The sequence below is a fragment of the Rhipicephalus sanguineus genome, chromosome 4 (assembly GCF_013339695.2).
Source record: "Rhipicephalus sanguineus isolate Rsan-2018 chromosome 4, BIME_Rsan_1.4, whole genome shotgun sequence".
NCBI lineage: Eukaryota > Metazoa > Arthropoda > Arachnida > Ixodida > Ixodidae > Rhipicephalus > Rhipicephalus sanguineus.
In genome coordinates this window covers 14,150,856-14,175,733 of record NC_051179.1, presented here as the reverse complement: position 1 = coordinate 14,175,733, position 24,878 = coordinate 14,150,856, and the positions used below count along the sequence as shown (strand labels likewise).

Below are 24,878 nucleotides of genomic sequence, written 5' to 3'. Positions count from 1 at the left end.
AGCGTTCTGGAGGCAAGGGCTCGTATGGGCTAGGAAAAGTCCGCGTGATAGATGCCTTCGGTATTCGAAATCAATTTAGATTATTCGGTGCAAAGGAGCTGGCTAATAATAACAATAGCAAGGTTCTCGCGAGGCGTTTAAGCCTTACAAGCGAGAGGTTCAGTTAAACCACAGACAGTCCCAAACCCGACACGGATGTCCAAACTACAGAGACAGAACCTCGTGCTGAAACCAAGCGTCCGGACCTCTCGTAGATCTACGGGCACGTCGTCGTTTGGCGTAGGCCTTCCATCGCTTCGGATCTTCTCGCAGACGCCGTTGCCTTTGCCGTTCCCAGTATTCCTCCTCCTTGTACGTACTCGGGTCTTCGGCTCGCCGCCGTTTGCTTTTCTCAGCCATTTGTTGGGCTAACTGTTGACTTCTTCCTTTTTAGTGTAAGTTGTGCGTAGTGGGATTTACCCAATTTATGTGGCGCGCACCCGTTCATGATGATGATAGTTTTCTGACAGGCCGCACAGTGGCACATACCCGTTTGATGACGATAGTTTCCGTCTTCGTTTTTAGTGGACCAGTGATGAGTATTGGGATTGATCCAATTTCTGTGGCGCATACCCATTACGATGATTATAATTTTTTGGTACGAGGTGAACAAGGAACTATTTGCTCAAAAGCTTCGCTGTTAAAACCCAGAACTTTCTATTTAAGCATGGTCTGTTAACGCTAATCAAAGCAAAGGTTAATGTGCAGGGTCATAATGTATTATGGTAAATACGTGCTCTTCATGAATTGACAGAAAACTATATGAGGCGTTTTTTTCCTTTTTCGAAATGAGTCAAATCTATCCAGACATAATTTGAGAAAACGGCGGAAATTTGCTATGCAAACTAAATACAACGCTGTCAAAGCTATCTATGATATGTTTTACGTGTCGGCTAGGGGAAGTTTCTGGCCACAATCAATTGGAAATTATGCAGCGGATTTTTTTACATAGCAAAGTTTTGCCGTTTTCGCAAATTCTGTTTGGATGGGTTTGACTCATTTCGACAAAAAAAAAGCCTCATATATATATATGCGCCACCGACACGCGTGCCGCTAAGTGTGAGACAAATCTTGGAACAAAGTGAAGTAGGAGCAAGAATATGAAGGCTATGACATAGAACAAATAGCGATGTCTTTCACGTTAGATCCAATGCTCGCGTTTCCGTTTCTTCTTGCTACTTGTTCCAGTACACGCCCATTTGAATGTCTTCAGCAATACTTCGAACAGGCATGCGCCTTGCTAGACAGTCGCTGTGGAGACGTAACAATATCGCCTAATCGTATATCGCAAGACCGCAATTCACGGCGCTCTCGTATTCCGACGGTCCTAGACGTCACGATTACCCTCGCATGCCCCCGCGATCACATCGCTAAACGCCGAGTTCAGCACGTGTACACTGTGCAGCGTTCTGGAGGCAAGGGCTCGTATGGGCTAGAGAAAAGTCCGCGTGATAGATGCCTTCGGTATTCGAAATCAATTTAGATTATTCGGTGCAAAGGAGCTGGCTAACAATAACAATAGCTCAAGGTTCTCGCGAGGCGTTTTAAGCCTTACAAGCACGAACAGCGTTGTAGATTCGAACCTAAGAGATGCAGCTGCCGTTCTGACTGCGCTGCACGGTTTTATCTGGCACGGCGCACATCGCACGGAACTTTCGTCGCTTCGAAAATTGATCTGGACACGCAAGGACGAAGGCGTAATGTTATATAGGAGCGGCTAGTCGTGCATATCTGCAGGCGCTGTTCACAGCGACTGCGTAAGAGCTGATCGCTGCACCGCCATAATTTATATACACAAAGCGAAGGCCCGAGCGTGTACACGCCATTGTATACATTCGCGGCGGCGGGTTAAGCCGTGACGTACATCACCTCCTTCCTCATTCCGCCAGTCATACCCCCCTCCGCCCCACAAGCGTCATCAAGTTTCCCCGTAAACGCTTAGCGTCGACGCAATAATGCCACGTGACAGCACGTCTCGCCAGGCCCAACGGCCACCACCGCGCGACGGCCCATTCTGCTGAGCGAGGAAAAAAAAAAGAAGCAAACGTGATGATTCTGGATTACCCGTCCTAATACGGCAGGCGCGGTCTTATTCGGAGAGCAACGGGAAAAGCAGTAAGGTAAACCTGCCGTTATATACACTAACACGGTGCAGTGTGCGTTTTCCCGTTATAGAAGAGTACTATTCGCAACGCAGGATTCGTTTATCCGTACATCATCTATGCCCAAAGGCGCGGAAACAGTGCGAAATATTTGCGCTCGTCTGTTATGTGCTTCAATTCCATCTGCTTTCCCAACCGGGTGCTGAACGAATTTCGTCAAACAGGAACTTTGTTAACCCATCCGGAAAAACTATACGTGGTATCGGTACAACGCCCAGTGCCCATATTCCCAGGCACTTGTTAACTTGAACGTCATTTCGTATCCACGCAAGACACAGATCACAGAGGCACAAAAAAAAAAAAAAGCCACAAGATTGGCTCGGCTAGCTCTGTATCCCTTATTTCCTACCTCAAATGAACAGAGATCATTGCTATACATGTTTGCATGCGTCCATCGGTCGGTGGTTCAAAGAACTATTCGCGCGCTTGGTCAGTTTCAGGTGAGCGCCAACTTGAGTGACTGTTTATATAAGGACCTCTCGCTTAATATCTCTTCATTTTTATAGTGTAGGGCAGCAAACCGGACGCCCATCTTGCTGACCTTCCTACCATGGCTCTCCTCACTCCTTTTGCCTAACAGAAAGAGTCGGATGCTACAGATGCGAGGGTGGTTTCAATATGGACAAAGTTCGAGAAGTGCCTGCTTAAAATGATCCATACATTTTAAATGCAAAATCCCGTAAATGTGAGCACCGCTCGAGCTAACCGCGAGCACACAGACGAACAGAACAGAACAAAACAAAACAAAACAGAACAGAACAGAACAGAACAGAACAGAACAGAACAGAACAGAACAGAACAGAACAGAACAGAACAGAACAGAACAGAACAGAACAGAACAGAACAGAACAGAACAGAACAGAACAGAACAGAACAGAACAGAACAGAACAGAACAGAACAGAACAGAACAGAACAGAACAGAACAGAACAGAACAGAACAGAACAGAACAGAACAGAACAGAACAGAACAGAACAGAACAGAACAGAACAACAGAACGAACAGAACACAGAACAGAACAGAACAGAACAGAACAGAACAGAACAGAACAGAACAGACAGAACAGAACAGAACAGAACAGACAAGAACAGAACAGAACAGAACAGAACAGAACAGAACAGAACAGAACAGAACAGAACAGAACAGAACAGAACAGAACAGAACAGAACAGAACAGAACAGAACAGAACAGAACAGAACAGAACAGAACAGAACAGAACAGAACAGAACAGAACAGAACAGAACAGAACAGAACAGATAGATAGATAGATAGATAGATAGATAGATAGATAGATAGATAGATAGATAGATAGATAGATAGATAGATAGATAGATAGATAGATAGATAGATAGATAGATAGATAGATAGATAGATAGATAAATAGATAGATAAATAGATAGATAGATAGATAGACAGACAGACAGACAGACAGACAGACAGACAGACAGACAGACAGACAGACAGACAGACAGACAGACAGACAGACAGACAGATCTGTCTATCTTATTTGTACTGACGGGTTTAAACGCGTGCGCATGCTTGCATTGTGTTATTGCACCGATCATTATGCAATTTATTGCAACGTTTCAACATTTTACGTTTCACATAAGCTCATTAAACGTGCTTCCGTTATCGCAGCAAATTGTCACCTACCAGAAATTTGCACCCCGTCGTGTCCTTGCTCACTTCCATTTTACGCGTGTGCCTTACAGACGTTACACTAATTAAACAGCCATCAGTCATGTGTCTCCAAGCCAGGCTAATTTCAGTCAAACGCTCTGCTCGCCTTGGAGCCTCATTGACACCTTGACAATAAGTATGCAGTTGTCACATTTGTCTGCAGTCCCGGTAAATTTCATTCAGGAACATTACTTTTTTATCGTTTTTTGGATAAGATAGTAATGTTTCTTTGTGTTTTATTATGGCTCTTGAAAAGTGCGTGAATCATTGAGAAACGGCTTTTTTCTTTTCTTTTCACTGCATATTGCTTGTGGTTTCTTTAGAGTCAGCTTTGAGTCAGCCAGGGCTAACAACTTCTTGATGAATTCAGGCAAGGTTGCAGACACTCGACCTCTGCCGGCGGACTCTTAGCCGACGCCTTGAAGGGCACGTGCACTTACACCCACTCTACGGCGAAGGGACCTGCGCTCATCAGCGCTTTGAAAATTGCCTTCGGCAAACAGGCCTAATGGCCTAGCCAAACACCCTTGCGCACACAATACTTGTGGGCTTTTGCTAATGTTTAAGGCACGGACTGCTGGGCGTTAACAAGGTAAGACAAAGTTTAAACGCCAGCCGCTCCCCGCCACTTCGTGATATTGCACTTTGACCACGAGGGCAGCGAGGCCGTCAGAGTGTAATGACCCGCGGGAAGCCTGAGTCTACGCTGTGCGCAGGCACTGTAATGAAGAACTTAGCAACGTTCACAGCGCACGCTACAGTGAGTACCACCTCCCCTCTTAGGCCATCTAGCTGTTTAACATAAACCGCGAAGAAAATAAAAAGCCATCAATTTTATACCGGCTTTGTGTACCCGAGTGTACCGGTTCTGGACACGCAAACGCGACTTTGTTTCGCATTAGACGATCTCAATCTATTCGAGACTGTTCCTATTTCCGTCGACGTCGACGTTCAACGGCTCTCGTTAACTGTAATAATAATTGTTGGGGATTTACGTCCCAACATGACATGATATGAAAATAACTCTGTTGTGGTCCTGAAAAGCTCACGCACGGGGGGGACCCGGGATGAGCCGATGGCTTCACCCATGACGGGACTGGCAGGCCCACCGCAACACCATGGGCCTTCTATAATTATGACAGACGCCCTATGGAGGGCTTCGGAAATTTCAACCACCTGGTGTTCTTTAACGTGCGCCTAAATCTAAGTACACAGGCCTCTAGCATTCCGCCTCCATAAAAATGCGGCCGCATTTCCCACCATAACCACTACCACTACCACCGCGGCGGGTAAAACAGCGGCTCTTGTTATCCCACGTTAATTCCGCTAGTCCCACGACAGTATAAACACTAATGCCGGCAGCTCATGAGGCAGCTCAATGCAAAAGTCAAACCATTAACCAAAATGAAGGCTTACGTTCCAACCGATAGGCGGTCTACTTCAAGCCAGACAGACCTCTCTTCATTTAAGAATCGGTTAAACTCGAAGCCCTTGTAATGGACAGCCGCTTGCGCCAATAGGATCGTATCAAGGGTGCTTTAGGCAAAACGGCGAGGAGAAGAAAAAAACACGGTTGAACCCTCCATCCTAGGAATCGGTAAAACAGTAAAGTGACACGTGTCTTCACAAAAGTAGTTGGATGTTTATTCTTGTGAACCTTTAAGCACGTGTGCCGGTAGCGCAGTGGGTAGAGCGCCCAACACCTATCGTCGCAGACCGAGAGGCTGTGTGTTTGACTCCCAGGTCATCCTTGTCAACGAAACTTTTTTTGTTCTAGTTTTTCTGTGTCATCTATTCGTGTACACATTGCTGACATCATTTCCGTGACGGAAATGACGTGAGTGGCGTCTCGGTGAACCCCTGCATAAAACACTTTCGTGTTACGTTCTGACTCCGTACACCGCAGCACCACACATACACACTGTTAGTCAGAGGTGATGGTTTGTTGTAGCGCAATCGTCTCGCTTTATTCACGCGGCTGCTGAGTCGGGCGTTCCTTTCCTCGCTTTTCGTGCCGGGGCTGCTGTTGTCTCGGTGCTTCGCGCCTTCGAGGCGCGTTGAGCTGTGTGCTCCGTGATACTTTGTTCCACCGGCTAAGCCGCGCCGCTGCGGGCAACCCTTTCAATCACACGCGCGCCACGGGAGAGTCCGGCTCCCCATGGAGTCATCGCGCGAACGCACACACGAGCTTCAGTCGGGGGCAGCGTGGCCAAGGGCACATCGCCGCAAATGGAATGACCTCGGCTTCAAAGGACCATTTATATCTTCAACTGTTTTGCCCCCACGGGCACCCGCCTCAAGAAATGGTGGCGCAGTCCCGGCCGTCGTTTCATCCGATTGCTGCTCCGATTGCGCATGTACAACGAGAGTTTCGTTAAAATTTGTAGCGACGCACTTTAACGTAAGACTCATCATCTAACCTAATGTACGTACACAATCACGATGGTCCATATTCTAAAAACTCACTGGGTCCCTTATGCATTCGCTTAAGGCGACTCGAAGAATAAAGTCATGTTCTGCTTCGCCTGCTCGTTTTTCTTTTTAGTCAATTGTACTGATCCAGTCATATGTCCCGATGAAGTCACAAAGTTTCGCTACTTGTGACGTCGTTATAACATAACATCTCGTATGACTCATCTCGGAATCTCTTATGATGTCATCCTCTTTTTGGTACCATTGGCGCTGTCGCCGACGGTCACTTTTCCCGTTTGATGAGGCATGTAAGGCTACCGCCTAAATAAGCAACATCTTGCAGCCATGCCAATAATTGAGCTCTCTAGTGAAGACGAGACGTACAGTGGTACTATCGCTGCTGCAGCTCGCTTGATTTGAATGTGCGGTATGGCTGGATTCGCACTACTGGCTTGACTGCCGCAGCTTGCGTATCAGCTAACATCAAACGTTTGAGCCAATTACAAACCGTGACCTGGACGTCATGACGGCGGCTACAAACGATACTTCCGTTATGCTTCGAAGTTAGAACGAAATTAACGATCAGACTCGGGCCATTGTCCTGACAGGGCACACGCATAAGGCAACATGCGTGGCAACACAGCATGCATTGTCGCTTGAAGATATGCATCGCTCGTTAACACGTTGGAACAAAGTTGCGTCAGACGCTCTTGTGATAAGGGATAACAGAATAGAGAAATATTCCGAGACATCATTATGCTACGCTCATAGGAACTGTCAGCAACATGAACGCAACAACGATTCTGTGCTGCTACACATCATCACGACATAGTAGGCGGAAAAGTGCAGGAGGGAAATAGCTGTTGTTGAGCAGGTGTTTTCAATAGCCGGACTGCAACAAGATTTACTCTTCGTTTCTTCTGTGTTCTTTTCGGCAGGCTATTCCCGTAAGACTTGGCGCATAATATTTACGCTTTTGTCAGCTAGGTCTAGGTCCTGAAGTAGCTGTGGTGCCACTTTTCAGCGAGCTTTGGAAACCGCATACTATATGTCTCGTGTTCTTCACGGCATGCGGTCGCATGGGAAAGAAAGAAAGAAAGAAAGAAAGAAAGAAAGAAAGAAAGAAAGAAAGAAAGAAAGAAAGAAAGAAAGAAAGAAAGAAAGAAAGAAAGAAAGAAAGAAAGAAAGAAAGAAAGAAAGCACTGCTCTCGTCCGACCCGACTTCCGCGTAGAAAACGATATCATAAAAACTCATCAGTGGCACAAACGCATTAAGCTATGCGAGGCATCTCAGCGGACTAATCGGATAACAAGGTTTCCGCCATCCAGTTTCACAGTTCTTGACCAAAAAGAAAGTCACGCAGAATGCGAGGAGCTGCGCCGCGTTGTGTTGCTTGTTTTGTCAGAGCAAAGGGAATCGTACAGCTCGACGAAACCTCGGACAGTGATTATTTCAAGTCGAAGAAAATGCGTCATATGCCTCACGGAGTCAAAACAAATCACGCGGAAAAGATTCTGCCAAAGATTCTGATGCCAAAGCCACGATATGATTATGAGGCGCGCCATTGTGGAACACTCCAGATTATCTTGACCACCTGGGGTTCTTTAACGCGCACCTCAATCTAAGTGCACGGGTGTTCTTGCATTTCGCCCATCGAAGTGCGGCCGCCTTGACTTGGCTTCGAACTCGCGTCCGCGACGCTTTACCCGCTAAGCCACCACGATGGGTAGGCACGAACGCGCTAAAATCAAGCTGCCAGCTTTCTTTCCGCAAGTCCGAGTGCCGCACATGCATTGCATTGCCGTCATACATCGCCCAGGTTTCACAACTGCTTTGAATATGTTTCCCTCCAGAAAGCTTTATACTTTTCCTCACGGGGCGCTGAACCGAACAGGAAAGACATTCTCATTCGACATGGTCGCCTCTTCCTCCTGTTCTCTCAGAGCTGTTCGGTTCCTCGTGGCTGACGTCGTTTGCACAATAAGTCGGCCAACGTTACATCAGCATTAATCAGCCGCTCAGTGGAGCCGTAATCGCCATTCATCTCGTTCAGCTTGCTTTCTTGTTAGAGAGGCTAGTCTGACTTCAACATAAAAAAAAAAAAGACGTCAGCTACGCACCTTATACAGTGCACCGACAGTGCACGTTGATGCTTAGGTGCCGCTATCTTTTTCTTTTTTTTTTTCAAGAATACGGCGTGATTATCTTGCAGAAATCGAGTGGGGCCGTTTCTCTTGCCTTCGCAAGACTATATATGTAGCGTCTGCGGAGTTACCGGCAAACTATGCGTCAAGTGCAACGTCAGGTAAACCCGGCGGTATGTCCAGCATAAGCTTCTTAAGAAATCAATGAAATCTCGGAAACACATACCTTCGCCTCCCTCTCCCTCTTTCAAGGAAAAAAAACCCGAGTGATCTGGGAAAGCGAAGTGACCCCTCTGTAAAGAAAAAAAAAGGAAAAACTGCCTGCGAGATTGTGATGAGAGATACCCTGCATTGTTTCGAACACGTACCACGAAACTTGTCTCACGTAACCAGCGCTCTTCGTAGTTCCTCGTTATGGCTATCGTGCCTTTAGCAAGATTTGCCTATCGTGAATGACTTGCTTGAGAGATTCTGCTAATCACAACGCACTCGTAGACGTAAAGTGAATTGCGTGAGTTCGGCGGCATAGTTCTTTACGATAATAACCGAACAAAAGCTGATATCATTACGGTGTGCGCGAATGCACGTGCGTGAATCAAAGACAGGCGGTCTTGAGGCAAAACAGAGCGCGGTGAGAGTGTCGTTGGCGTCTTCTCGCCACACGGCGCGCGTCGTCTCGGCCCTCACGAAAGTCACGTGCGAATGCGCTCACCTTTTTCCGCTTGCCGTTGGTGGTTGCTGCCGTGTTGGCTATGACGGCCAGTTGTCCTTTCGTGGCACTCATGGCGAGTCGAGTGTAGGCGCACGCTCACGCGCCGGAGCTTTAATAGACGGGCTGGGAAGGGACTCTCCTTCTCGCTGGTCCGACGGGTCTTCTTCTGCTGTACGGCACGCGCCACATTTAAAACCTCGTAGTCTTCGCGCGACTCTCCCGATATGCACGCTCGCATCCTCCCACTGCTTACGTAACAATCGTCCGCACTCGCTCACACTTTGAACACACGCTCACCGATGGTTCTTATTCGGACGACGCAGTTTATGAAAGTTAATAATCGCGCCGACCGAAGGCGTCACGGACCCCAGCGGGGGGTCGACGGATGTGTCGTGTAAGTGGCAGACGATACTTGTACATACCCCGCGTTTGGGATGGTTATCGAGGGTTCCTTCGAACTGCCGTGGTTATGAAACCTGCCGGGGTGGACAGCGGATGGGGAGGCGAGGGTGAGACGAAGGCCACCAGTGTTCGCGCGGAAACGCCGCTGTCCTGGACGGAGACGCGCGCCCCGCACCTTTCTGTCCGAGAAATATTCACAAAGGCTCGCCGTCAGGATAACACGCTATTCCAATGAATACATCGTTTCGTGGATCGCACGTTGTGCAGACGCCGTTGTTCTGTTCGCAACAATGCGCGTCGTCTTTCTCGTGACAAAGGCGGTTGAAGGGCTCGCGTTGAACGAGCCACACTGATACTTCTTTAGTTCCCAAGCAGAGGAAACAGAAAAAAAATAACTGCACTGTCGAAGCCGCTATAGCGGAAACAACTGGAATTGCACGAAGGCTTCCTGGGAAAAGTGAGATGGCCAGATCTGGAGTTGGTGGACGAGGTTCACATCTGCCCATGTCGCACATAGTGTAGTCCTTGTGTATCTGCATAGCGTGGTGGCTACAGCGCGGTCCAGCCGCTGTGCATGGCTAATGCCGCCCTCAGCGCGGCTGCGCCCCCTACAACGTCGGACTATATATGGGGCCTCTCTGCTTGCACAGAGTAAGCATGAGAAATACCGTTAGCTCTGTAGTCAATATCCTGGCTGAGGCGAAATAGGTATCGGCTGTAAATTTATGCTAGAAGACGTTAAACTCAGCGAACAAGGAAATTACCATTGCTGTAAGAGTTTGGAATAAAATAGTTGCCTCTCCGTTGCGGGGAGGTTGCTAATTTAGAGCACTTGCTCTGGCGATGCCCTCGTTACTGGGTAGCGATCAAGCCAACCAAGCCAAGTGGCGCTCCGCCATCAGAAGCCGAATAACGAGAATGATCAGCTTTGGGCCGTCCAGGGTGCGGCGGTCAGGCTTAGCCTGCCCGTCCCAACGTGGGAGGAGACGACTGCGCGCTAGGCGCGTTTCTCAGCACTTTTAATAAAGTTTGACCAACCAACCAATTTAAATAATTACCTTTAGAGTAAATAACTTAAACTTCAAGCCGCGGTTCTTCCCCCGACCTTATGAAAAAGAAAGGCGTATGCCATAAGAAAATAGATTCCTTATAGAAACCTTTTTCCCTCCTATTGCACACCTATGATGTCATCAATTTTAGCAGCGCCAGCGTGAACAAGGTGGATATAAAAGGCTGCTCCCGCCTACCAGCTCACTCGCTGGCAATGACTTAATTGCGTTTGTCAATCTGTATCATCTTGTTCTCTTCCTTCTTTCTTCCAGCTAATTAAGACATTACGTAGCGTCCGCTTTCTGAATTTCTCCGTCCCACCAACTCATCAGATTATCTGTCCATCACATCGAGAAGGCGCACCTGAGAAAGGTCTTGCATCGTCAGGGCCGTAACGCTTGTTTCAGTGCTCAACAAGCTGTTCCTACGACCACGCAAACGTTGCCGCAACGAAGCGCTGTTCAGCTCCCGTCCAAAATGGGCACCGAGCGAAGCGGAACGCTTAGATTCCTCATCTGTGCTATTGAATGGCCATCCCATTCGACAGTTCTCGCTATTCAAAAGGTAGCTGCAATGGTCGCCCCCCTCCTCCGAAGTGGCCTTTCTCGGACGAACCGTGAAATGATTTTGATGAGCGTTAGTGCAGTTTTAGCGGCGAAGCACCTTAAGGCCGAGGCATGTCCGTCCATCCGTATGTCGGCGTCCGTGCTTACACACCTACTCGACCACTCGTCATGATTCACTTCGTGGAGATGCGTGGTTTTAACAATAGGTTTAACAATAGACTAATATCAATCATCATTGTGACGAAACAATATAAAACACCTAGAAGCACAAGCCCTTTATACTAGTCGGCGGCTTCAACGTAGACATTATAGACCTTAGGACTATAGCTTTGTCGTCGACTCTCACTGTCCGCTGTCACGGTATATAGAAAACCGTTACATATGTGTATATGTGAATAAAAAAAGGTTTACAATAGACGAACATTGTGACAAGACAATATAAAACACCTACAAGGCGACTTCAACGTAGACATTATGGACCTTAGGACCTGGCTTTGTCGTCGACTCTTTGTCACGTTATGTCACTTTATGTCAATTTATGTCACTCAATTTACATTATATGGGGCAACGTTCGGGTAACGTACGGTTACTTACCCATACGATACCCAGAGCTTTGCCCACTCGTCATGATTCACTTCGTGGAGATGGTGTTTTTTTTTTTTTTTAAATGCGAAGCATTTCTTAGCGAACCTCTGGCACTTTGAGCGTTTCTATCTACGTATCTATCTATCTATCTATCTAGCCGCCTACGTCTGGATGCTCTCATGATCGCCTCCTTAACTTGGTGTAGACCAAAATTTGCATGGGAGGGTAAGAGGATTTGACGAATATGATTGCGGCTCATTACATGAATAACGTTAAAATCCTGTCGCGTACGTCCTCAAACCCTTTCCACTAGACACGTGTGGCACATACCCGTTTACCACGGGCCGCGATGTGCGGGTATGCGCCACAGGTGATTGACAGTTTATATATACCCAGGAACGGCGAGAACAGATATTGGTAACTACTTAAATGCTAGAGCGTTAAGGAAAACCAACATCGGCAGCGTTGACTCAATGAATGGAAAGAATGAAAATTAGGATCCCAGCAGGAATCGAACCCAAGCATTCTGCGTGGCAATCAGGTATTCTACCACTGAGCCACGGCAGGTCTATAAACTGGTTTGGAAAAACAGCCTACGCAGGCGTAATATCGGCGCAACGTCAATTGTGGTTGTGGTGCTGGCTATCTAATTTTACAAGAAAGCAATAAACAGTACATGATGCTCCTACGATGTGCACTCCTACGATACAGGCGTCATGTCAGATTAACGTCTGTAGTGCCAGTGTTGGCTCCGCTTTTATAGCAGTCTAATAAACATTACGTTTGTATTCCTATGATTCAGCAAGCTATATTGAAGCATTGCTCGACCCAGGAGGAATACATTAACGAAAGTTGCATATGATATCCACATCACCGCACCGTACAGTGCACTTCGTCCACCAGAACGACGCAGTGTCCTCTTCATTACTTACGAGGCTGGGCGATGGCCTCATGCTGACCGAGGGTGATGCCAGATTGATTGACAGCCGCTTTGTAGACTATGCTACGTAGGGCCATACGCCCAGGTAGTCTTCGAATAAGACAAACACCATCCACTGATGTTGGTCTACGTAGCACTATCCAGACCTACCAGCCTCGACGGCCTATATCTCACCAACGCGATGGGTGACTTCCGGTTCCGACATGTCGCCGGCTCTATCGACAGACAATTTATCGACGAAGTGACCGAGGCATACACGATTTCCAACAGCTGTACTATACCTCATACTTCACTACACAAGAACCCCTCGTCTCCGCGATCATGACCGGATCCGATAACAAGTCATGGCCAGCTGCTGGTGCTCACTGATCACGGTGATGATGCCCTTGTTCAAGAACTGTCAAGAACTTCTTGCACACATGCACACGTGTTCGAGAAACGTGCGTGCGTTCTCGGGACACGTATAAGCACTACATATCAGCTTACCGCTTCTGGTGTTGGTAATACCCACGTTGCCATTGGCAGCGTTACCCAACAGTAAACAACTGGATATATAACACAAATGCGGCTCCTCAACATATATATGTGTGCGTATAAAATTTATACAAATATTTAGCGTCATGTAACGTGTCGCTCAGTAAAAAAAGTTACGCCACAGTCACCTACCCGCCGCATGCTTCGCATAACATCGACTCCCACGGTACGTGGGATCTGCCGAATTTTTTTAATCTTTCTATGTCGACGCTATTGGTTTATCGGGATTAACTGTGTTATAAATATATGTTTTCCTGAATAAAGCATGTCAGCTGCTAGTAGCGCGTCATCCTGAGTCCTTTGCTGTGGGCCATTTTAGTCGCGCTTTTTCACATCATGGATGCCCCCCTGTACATCTCGCAGACTCTAATGAGCAGCAATATAGAAATATGTAACAAGTATAAAGCAGAAATATGTAACAAGCAGAAAGCAGAAATATGTAACAAGTATATATAGATGAACTCAACAGAGCCCGTCATATTAGCATTCTGTAAAGAGGAGGCGAGGGCGCGGATGACGAAACTCACAGGGTCCCTTTATGCATTCGCTTAAGACGACTAGAAGGGGAAAGCCATGTTCTTTTACCTCTCAGTCGATGTACTGATCCTCCCCGCTCCCCTCCGGAAGCTGTCTGCAACTAACGTGGTTTTGTACTGCCTCCAGGATCGGAGGCATTGCAAGCTTTACGCACTTCACTTGGTACCGTTGATGCCTGCGTGATCGGCCCACCTATGAGCAAGCGACGCTGTCATGTGAGGACGTCATCCCGTGACGTCACGTTATGTGGAGTCATGATGATGTCACAAAATTTACCGATTTGTGACGTCATGATAGTCATATGACATCATCATGTGATGATGATTTCTTGCATCGATCCTGTTGACGACGCCGACGGTCAATTTTCGCGTTTGATGGGGACTCTAAGGCTTTCGCTTAAAAAAAAACTTCGTGTGCAAGCATGCAACAGCGCTTGAGGTCCCAAGTGTAGCAGGGCAGTGCTCTCAGGGTAAAAAAAAACAGCAAACACTACAAAATTTCCAGCGCACAACGCTGCCAAGCCGCATACGGTGATGAACTAACGATGATTCCTTCGGGTTGCGACGTTTCGATGAAACCAGTATGTCTTCTTGCTGCGTTCAGCTGTTTGTACAGCGAAACACTCACCGTATAGGTACTCCTGCGGGTGGCAGCAAAATGTAGGCGCAGTACAGAAACATTGAGGAAAATGTAACCGCTATTCTACACCATTATTTTCTAACCATCGTCAGAAGGGCCCGTGAAACAGATGCCACCAAATGAATGAATGAATGAATGAATGAATGAATGAATGAATGAATGAATGAATTCGGGGGTTTTAAGTGCCACAACCACAATCTACGGGGCGCGTCGTAGCAAGGGTCTCCCCATTAAGTTTGACCAAGTGGGGCTAGCTATAATGCGTGCCTAAATCAAGTACACAAGCGTTTGGGCATTTCGACCCCGTGCGGCCACCGCGGCGGAATCAAACCCGCGACCTCGAACTAAGAATTCACATCGAATGTTGCTTGATTAAAAAATACTGCGAGCAATATTCTGTGGTCGCTGCTTTGACTGGTGTCTCGTAATCAACATTTTTCCATTTACAAATGCATGCACCGGTATGCAATGACATGCAAAGGCAAATTGGTAACTGCCAATTTCAAAGGGCCCTGCAACACTTTTGGAACATGGCCAGAAAACGCTATCAGTAGAAGAGGCTTTTGTGAACATGTGAGCCAAATATTGTAGCACTGCACACGGCAAGGAATTCACAATTACGTTTCAACGACAGCTAGAAATCGCTCGCTTTTCTCTCGTCTTGGCAAATTACGTCATCGACGGGCCCGACTACGTCATCGGAGGGCAGATCACGGTCAGTGGCTGATTTGAGCATCATTGTGTTGCATAGTTACCGCGGCCGCCGCGGGGTGCCGCCACTTGCCGGCGCTGCGCTCTGTAGTGTCACAGTATACAACGACACTAGCGCGCATGTGATTACTACGAAAGTGAACCCGACAAACTCCGATAGGGAAGCCATTCGATGAGTACTTGGAAAATGTTGCAGGGCTCCTTTAATGCTGCTCGAACGTCAGATGCAAAGAGCAGAAGCGAAGATCGCGTAGCTGCGTTCTCATGACGTTTTCATCGCATGCAATTGCGATAACTTGTGTTAATACGCGTCGGACGACCTCAGCGTGGTCGGAATCATCGTGCCACTTTTGTTCTTCTTCTTCTTCTTCTTCTTCTTCTTCTTCTTCTTCTTATTATTATATTATTATTATTATTATTATTATTATTATTATTATTATTATTATTATTATTATTATTATTATTATTATTATTATTATTATCATCATCATCATCATCATCATCATGTAGTAGTCTGTTTTGGTGTACTTGCCTAGTTTTTTGTAAGCTGCGTTTGCCATCTTGATGCATTGTATTTTGCCACGGTTTCCTAGTTTTTAAGTGCATCAGTGCATAAGTACTGCGGGGAATGATTCAACCCTTCACAGCTCCACAGTCAGGCACAGTATCTTTCACCAATGTTCTGTGAATGACATCACACAAGACAACCTGCTGGTATACACTGCACGGCTCGCAAGAACTCCTTGATCATATCCATCCAGATATTTTCCTGGTAGTCAACTACTTCATTATACAAGTGTGCGCTGCAGTGAAGCACCTTTTTTTCTCACAGGATTTGGTATTTTGCGGTCTCAACTACAACGCCGCTATTTTGTCATTTTTCATGACTTCCGTGCGCAATGTATCAGCGTAAAGAAACAAAGAAGAGTTTCAAGAACTTAAATTAAAGCTCGACTCTTGAAAAAAAACCCGCATTTCCCCGAAGGGGAGTATGAGGAAGTGCGAAGCACGGGCTGATGCTATGAGGCGGCGCGCACGACTAAACTGCAGAGCCGAGCGAAGGAGACGGCAGCGAGAGAGCACGCGCCAGCCGACCCACGGAGGTCTGGCCGTTTTAAGTGCAAAGCACTTTCACTGATGATGATGATCTGTCTTCCGAACTCGTTCCAAAGAACCCGCAACGCGTTCAACTTGTTGGCGGCGTTGCGCACGCCCGAAATGGGGCTCAGGTTGTTGTCGAACCACAGTCGATCGCACACCGCGCAGCTATATCCGAAGCTGCGGTCCAGGAAGTCTCGCTTGAAGCGCGCGTCCGGCCAATCGAATTCGAGGGCCCGTGCTCGCTCGCGCATCGCGCGTCCCCGCGCCAGATCGGCTTCGGGGTGCTCGGCTCGCTTCGCACGCTTTCGTTCGGCGTCTCGCCGCCGGCCTGCATCACCACAGGCAATGCGCGGGGCGCGCGCAGCCACGGAGCGGAGGGCGGAGCGCGCGCAGTCACGTGGGGCGTGACCGTCGCTGCGCCGTTGCTACAGACGCTCCTCTCCTCTGCTCGCGCCGTTGCTATGGGACGGCGGACACAGGGTCGCTTATAAAGTGCATTCGCACTTAAAAATGCAAGAGGGAGCGATTATGAAGGCAGCTCTTTTAACTTCATGGGATTGCTCGTTGTTTGTCAAATGTTTATTTACAGCAGCTAAACACGCACATTTGCACCTACACAAACGAGCAGAAACAAAATTAAAAAAAAATGGCCGAGGGCACTCGGAAAATAAGTTGAAAACAAGAGTGACCCAGTCTTTCAATCAGTCTGAACTAAACGGCACAAAAACTAAAATCTATCGGTGAAATAAACTTGACGGGCCATACAGAAACACCTTCCGCGAATCGATAGATGCTTCGATTTTTAGTGTTACGACGAGTGAAGAAAAAACGACGCGCGGGAGCGCATCGGAAATCCGACGGGCCTTTCACAATTGATTTCCTGCCAAGAGCACGCTTTCAAATATAGCGCGAGCGAGCGTGCGAACAAGTGCCAATCCACGTCGAATAAGGAGGTGTAACCTCCACATTCTCACTGGCGACCGGCTGCAATATCTGTGGGTGGACATAGCCGCACTGTACGTACGTACCAAGGTCAGTACAGTGACAGGTGGAGCGGTCCGTCGTGAAAAGCTAAACATCCGCGCAGCAACAGAGCAACACGTTCGCAATCTCAGACAGTTGCAACAAGAGAGCCGCCGTGCCTACTTCCTCAACACCCGCGCCGCCGTGTACGAGTTGTTTTGGTGTCTGACTGCTGACCCGAAGGTCACGAAATCGAATCCCGGCCGCGGCGACCGAATATCGTTGGAAGAAAAATGACAGAAGCCCGTGTGCTTAGATTTAGGCACACGTAAGGACCCCAGGTGGTCGAAATTTCCGGAGTCTTGCACGACGGCGTCTCCCATAATCATATCGTGCATGTTTTGGGACGTAAAACTTCATCAACTATTATTCCTTCCTCAACAACATAATGTTTTAAAGAACGCGTCGAAAGTGCGCAACGCGCTTTCACAAACGGTGGAAAAAGGTCACTTCCCATTTCTGCAAAAAAAGTCACAGTTTCGCCGCAAGGGCGAAGCAATGAATGCGATAGCAAGAAAAGCGGCCCGTGATGGACGCGCTGCGACTACCGTGCGTCCACCACTACCCGGCAGCTACTAGACAGTTTTAATTTCACGTACGTAGGGACTTCTCATACGCAAACGTGAAAAGTACAAGTACGTTACGTGCACGACATCTGAAACGCTTTTAGCTACACGTACGCGACGCGCGGTGAGAGCTACCACGTAGCTTGATCTGCTGAGAATCATGAACACTGCGGTAGTTTGTTCGAGCGCCCGCGCGAGCAGACAGCGGAAGGGCAAGGTTCTCGCTGCGCAAATATAAGAAGAAGCGAGAGAGCTGGCCGACGCCTTTAAGTGCGCCCGCTAGTGTGCCTCGATGTGTGCGCAAAACGCGCAACAAAACGCGCATCAAGGCACCCTAGCGCCCGCGCGCTCCTAGCGCCATCTCGCACGTAATGAAGAAACGCTTATAAGCGCCTCCGTCTCGGAGCACTGCAGGCGGTAAAGGGTGTGTATATAACGCTCGCTGTTAGCTGCCAGAGGGATGTACGCTTTGTGGAGTAGTGCTTAGCGCACCGCGCTGCGGGTTCAGAGGTCGCTGGTTCGATTCCGCGCTTCGGAAGCATTTTTCTGATTTATTTTTCTTTGGGATATTGATGTATATATACATACTTATACATATACGTAGCATGACGGCGGCGACGGCGACGGCAAAAATCAGCCGAGACTGTCCATATAATTGCTATCGCAATAAAAGAAATTGCGTACACGTAACTTCGTTGAACAGGCTTCACAACGTGTCGCACCAGCCGGTCGCTAGTATTCGTTTGCGCCGTTCACCCGTGCCTGCAGGTGCAGCCCACTCTACGCCAGCGATACTCGTCCAGCCAAACGTGAGCGTGATGACAGTTTTTTGTTTTCTTTTTTTGTTTTCGTTTCTTTCCACCAACCTATCCGCTAACAGCTTTTACTGGCGCTTAAAAGAAACGTCAGTATTGTCTTTGATTTCCTGTGCTTCAATTCCATGCATTTTGGCGCGAAATCTCGTTTCCGGAAGTTTAGATGAAATGTTACGAATGCCGCGCGCGTGTTGTGTGCGTTTATACTTTACCGGCTGACATAGCAATCGGAAAGCCGGTGTGCCGCCGCGAACTATTAAGACGAATTTATGACTGCGTCAACAAAACCCGTGGTGTGCGCTACCCGCATAGAATATGAGCAGCATGAAACTGTGTACACATTGTGCACTGAGGAGACTGTACGCGACATTTCTTGCTAGAGTAACAGGTAGTTACGTAATCTGCGTAACGACTTACACCAAAACACACACGACAATAAAGAACTTCCTATCCTGCTGCAACATATCAGTGTTGGTGTCGCGAGCAGGTAGGTCTATATACAACAGATACAGGACAACGAGGAATACGTATCCCGGAACACTACAGCATGTCGTTTGAAAACGACACGGCAGTGTCCACAAGATTCCCCCGAGGAAAGCAGCGTCACACGCACACGATGCGATCAGATGGCACACCGGACCCCTAGGAGAGCAACTGCCCATACGAAATCATAGAAATGAACATTCTTGGAAACATTTCGGCGCGCACACATAAGACGAAAACAAAAGGCGAGTAGACAAACGGGCGCGAACTCACAACTAAGTTTATTGAAGGAAGTACACGAAATATATAACCCAGGGTAGCTCAAGAGCGCATGTGCGTAAAAAGAATCAAACAAACAAACAAGCAAAACATAAGGAAACATAAGAAAAAACACATCATGACAGTAATTTTTGCAGAAGTATCTACATCGTGCAGCAGATTTTAAAAGTCAAGTGCTACTCAAAAAGGTGAACTCTTTGTCAGTGCAATAAATGGGTTGCTTACGAATTTATCAGCACATCTTCTAATATGGAAAGCTTCAACTATTTCCCTAGTTGTCTTTATGATAAAACAAAATGTTAGTATCACACCACACAGAATGACAATGGCAGTTCCTGCAATGCTCGACTAGATGGGAGTTATTGCTATTATCCAATGACTTCATATGTTCATTAAGGCGAGTGTTGATGCATCGGCCTGTCTGACCTATATACACACGACCGCAGGTTAAGGGCAATAAATAAACTGCCCCTATCCTGCACCTCACGAACTTTCCGCTTTCTTTTGAAAGGCAAACGCATTTATTCTTCTTGATTTTATTGTGGAATTTTGGTCCACCGCACGACAGATGCGTTGAATCTTATTGGGTGCACTGAAAACAACCTCTACACCAAACCGATTGGCTATATGCTTTAGCTGATGGGAATAACGATGAATGTAAGGTAAAACAGCGAAGCGTTTGCGTTGAGTGTCTTTCTTTGTAGAAGTAGGCTCTGATCAACCCTTTAAAAACTTAATAATCTTTTCAACAGCTCTGCGTACAACACTGTCTGGGTATGCAGCCATTTTTAGACGGTTGATTTGATGGGAAAATGCTAAACTCATGGTATGAATGCATGACTTCGACAAGGCACTCCTCAGACAAGACACAGCGATATCATTCTTTACAATCTTGGAATGGCCTGAGCTATAGTTGAGAAGCGATTTTACTGACCGAGGATTATACAGCCAGCATGTGTGTCCTGATTGTAGGTGCAGTGTTAAGTCTAGGAACTGCAACTGATTATTTTGGGCGACCTCATGTGTGAACTTGAGACCCATCCCATATTCCCTAAACACCTTCAAAACATTCACAACATTGCTGCCTTGCACGTCTTTCTCAGAAATAATTAAAAAATCGTCGACAAACCGAAAAACCTTTTTAGCCAAACCAAGCAATCCTTTATGAATATTTCTGTCTATTCTGGCCATGAAAATATCGCTAAGAACGGGGGCTACTTTTGAGCCAATGCAGACCCCTGAATTCTAAAAATGGTCTAAAAATGGCTGCATACCCAGACAATGTTGTACGCGGAGCTGTTGAAAAGATTATTAAGTTTTTAAAGGCTTGATCAGAGCCTACTTCTACAAAGAAAGACACTCAACGCAAACGCTTCGCTGTTTTACCTTACATTCATCGTTTTTCCCATCAGCTAAAGCATATAGCCAATCGGTTTGGTGTAGAGGTTGTTTTCAGTGCACCCAATAAGATTCAACGCATCTGTCGTGCGGTGGACCAAAAATTCGACAATAAAGTCAAGAAGAATAAATGTGTTTGCCTTTCAAAAGAAAGCGGAAAGTTCGTGAGGTGCAGGATAGGGGCAGTTTATTTATTGCCCTTAACCTGCGGTCGTGTGTATATAGGTCAGACAGGCCGATGCATCAACACTCGCCTTAATGAACATATGAAGTCATTGGATAATAGCAATAACTCCCATCTAGCCGAGCATTGCAGGAACTGCCATTGTCATCCTGTGTGGTGTGATACTAACATTTTGTTTTATCATAAAGACAAGATAACTAGGGAAATAGTTGAAGCTTTCCATATTAGATGATGTGCTGATAAATGCGTAAACAACCCATCGATTGCACTAACTGACAAAGAGTTCACCTTTTTGAGTAGCACTTGACTTTTAAAATCTGCTGCACGATGTAGATACTTCTGCAAAAATTACTGTCATGATGTGTTTTTTCTTATGTTTCCTTATGTTTTGCTTGTTTGTTTGTTTGATTCTTTTTACGCACATGCGCTCTTGAGCTACCCTGGGTTATATATTTCATGTACTTCCTTCAATAAACTTAGTTGTGAGCTCGCGCCCGTTTGTCTACTCGCCTTTTGTTTTCGTCTTTTGTGTGCGCGCCGAAATGTTTCCAAGAATGTCCTCAAACCAACTCGCCCAGCTCTCCATACTGTTATAGAAATGAAATCCAGGAATACGTATTTTCTTGGTTAGCTAGAAACAATTATTGCGCTCACATAGTCGAAGTGACGTGGACAGGAAGGACGACGACGAGGGGCGCTAATACTCATAACAGCGCCCGTCTTTCCTGTTCCCTACCCTTAGGCGCAAGGGTCCCAAAATCGAAATCATCGAGCCCGCAGCGAAAGGTGCAGACACGGGGAGTGACTCAGCTGTACACCACACACGTCTTCACGCCATTCACCGAAACTTCACGCCGGATGCGCGGAGTGGCCCGCAGCGCACCAAGTCGTAAGCCGTCTTGACAGCGCAGCGCATCGAGACGTAAGCCGTCGATCAAATCGAGGACGCAGACTGCTGCGTCACTGCCGGCATTCCCCAAGGTTATCGCGGAACGGGCCCCCAATTGCTCGCCCGCTTACGTGCCACGGGGCGCGTTGGTGTGATCCGCGCGTGGGTCGTCGTCGTCGACGGGCTGTCACGTAGAGGAGCGGCTGACGCAATGGCTTTCGCGACCAGCTCTGGCCGCCACCCAGGCGCGCCACGTGAACCAGCGAATCCGCTGTGGCGGCGACTGTAGGCATTTATAGCGGGCATTACAGTGTAACGGTCGCCGTCGACAGCGCTGCAACGAGGGCAGACATGAATACGCCCAAATGCCAAGGTTTGCTTCCAGACGTACGAAATGCACCAGCACGGGCGTGCGCACGAGAGGTAGGGGGGAGGGGGAGAGGGAGCGCTACCCTTCCCAATCATTGAAAGGGCGTTGCCAATTTAATTCCATAGCTTTACTCAGTCGGACCTTTTACGTCATTCTCTAATGCGGAGGGTTACGGCTACGCGTGGTCCTAGCTTGGTCGACAATCTCGTCAAGAAACATGCATAACCCCGCGCCTTAATAAATGACGTGAAAGGTCCGACTGAATGAAGTAATGAGGCAGAATTGGCGCCCCCTTTTTAGATGTTTAGGGGGGACGGCCGCCCCCTTATGCGCCCCCTCCCCTTTGCGCATGCTTATGACTCCTACTGGTGCTCTCAAGCATCGGCAGTTATCTTCGAGGCTCAGAGGAATAGGAGGCGCGCTCCTTTGTTTGCCGAGAGAGCCTCCACCGTTACTCGAATCAATACGACTTCTTCCCACCACTCTCACGGCATGTGCGATCAGTTTCTTCAATTTTCGCCACTGGCATCCCGCCAGCTTCTCGTTCGCCGTCGTAGAAGACGGAGGGACCTCTCCTGTCCTGCGAAAGACGGGTCTTCTCGCGTGACCAAATGTTTTGCTCAACATCCTCGCTGGTGTGTTGATGTGGTTCTGAAACGGAAGTTCGCCAAGTGGTCCTCACATGGCGAAATTTTCGGGTCTGAAAAGCTGGTAGTTTCCATGCACGTCATCTAGCCGTAGCCGCTAGAAGTGTCCTATTCTGTCTCCTTCTTCGCGAAAATGCCAAAACATTGCACAATCCTTTCCGCACACATGTAAAGTCGGCCACAAAGTTATACGGACCACGCAAGGGCGTGGCGAAATTGCTCTCTGTGCCGTTTAGTGGAGGGCCGTCTGCTGTCGGGGCCATAGATCCGGCCACGCAATAGCCAGAGCAATGCTCTCGACAGCAGACGGCTTGCCACTAGGCTGCGTAGAAGGCAATTTCGGCATGCGCTCGTGTGGCCGGCATTATTTTGTAGCCGAACGTACACTGTATACGACATGATTTTCGCGAAGGTGGAAACCGAGCGAGAATGCGCATACGTTGCCTGACTACCTGTATAGTGTTTCGGTGGTTATTAGTGCTTTCCAGCGGCTTTCGGACAAATTGAAGTGTGGCAGAGAATGTGGCTGCGCACTGTCATTAGCTTCTTGACGTATGGTACTACTATGGCACGCTGTGAAGCTCGTGGCTCTAGGTTGCAGCACTTGCCATTCCGTGGCTGCATACATCAACGAGGTGCGGCACATTTCCACTCAGCCCTATCATCGACCTTGATTTCGCAGTATAGGTGATGTTGAATTCACTGTAAGTGCTCTTGTTAACTTGTCACTTTTCGAAGATAACGGACGTCCTCTTTTATCTTGGCTGCCGCTTTGTGAAAGCCAGGACAACCGAGATATTTGAAAGAAGATGCACCACAGCCGACGGTACTACGCGTCCCGCTCACCACTGCCACGCCTGGAAGGCTTCCCTTTCCCCCAAAGAGTGCTTACGTGACCATCGTTTATACACTTGCGCTTTGACCAAAATGTACAGGGGTGGTCAAAAGTTCCCAGGCCGCAACGACCGGCCGCGGAGCAGCAGCTCGCTAGTATGGGGGCGCTGCTATCGCGATCACGCCTTGGCGCACGCTGGCGTCCAGCGTGTGCTTGAAGGATGCGGTGTGCATCCCTCTCTCTTTGTTTCTGTATGTCATAAGAAGCCAGGTATGAACTACTAGTGTGCAGCGCTGCTTATTCCGCTAAGGTGTTCCAACTAGCCCAAACACAAGCTCTTCTGAATACATATCGAGCTTCGAGCATGCTCGTATGCAGCGAATTGGCCTGCACAGACGGCTGATAGAACCACCGCAGTGCCAATGGAAAGTTAAACGCAAGATATTGTTTTCCAGGCAGCCGAAAACCACGGTAATGTATATGGTGCCTAGCTAAATGTGGCCGCAATGATGATGCGTCAGTTTTCCGGAAGACTGCCGCCTCGCTACACGCTGCACAATAGTGAAACACCGAAGAGCGGACAGTGAGGGAACATGACGCACCAAGTTTATACGTCGCTTTCTTATCAAGGAGAGCAAGAAAGGGAGAGTGATGCACTCCCCCCCCCCCCCCCCCCCCCCCCCCATTCACGCACACGCTCGACGCCAGCGTGCGCCAAGGAGTGATTGCGATGATAGCGCCCCGATAGTAGCGAGCTGCTGCTCCTCGGCCGGGCGTTGCGGCCTGGGAACTTTTGACCACCCCTGTACGTAATAAACGCAGAACAGCTAGGACCTCGAAGCCACGGTGAGCGCTGAACACCCGAAAGGCGAACATCCCTGTGTTTCATACTGGGTACTCCTTACTGTTCTGCTATCTTTACGAAGCTGCGCATTCTCTTCTTTTGGTGGACTGTTCAGTGCTGCCAGACATTGAGAACATTTTCCGGCTGCGTAACGGCGTTCGCGGAAGCGCCCGTCTTTTGGGAGGCTGCTCCGTTGTGTCACGTCGCCTGGATGGCTGGAAAAGCTTAAACGCCGTATTGTCGGCGGGTATACGGCCGCTAGGGGTACCAGTGGGGTCAGCACCGGATTCAGAGTATATAAGAAGCGATAGCAGCAATTCCGGTACTCGGC

At 48.0% G+C, this 24,878-nt stretch overlaps 1 protein-coding gene across 2 annotated transcripts in view; it reads right to left on the bottom strand.

Moving 5' to 3' along the window:
- The window catches only part of LOC119389440 (solute carrier family 2, facilitated glucose transporter member 1), a 101,835-nt gene that overhangs the window by 55,241 nt on the left and 21,716 nt on the right, over positions 1 to 24,878 (bottom strand). Inside the window, exon 1 of one of the 2 annotated variants that reach the window (XM_037656695.2) lies at positions 9,150 to 9,251. The exons of the other annotated variant lie outside the window; for it this stretch is intronic. Within the exon in view, the coding sequence (XP_037512623.1) occupies positions 9,150 to 9,221 (72 nt within the window). The 5' untranslated portion in view covers positions 9,222 to 9,251. Of the gene's footprint in view, positions 1 to 9,149; positions 9,252 to 24,878 lie in introns of those variants that run through there. 2 annotated transcript variants of the gene reach the window in all.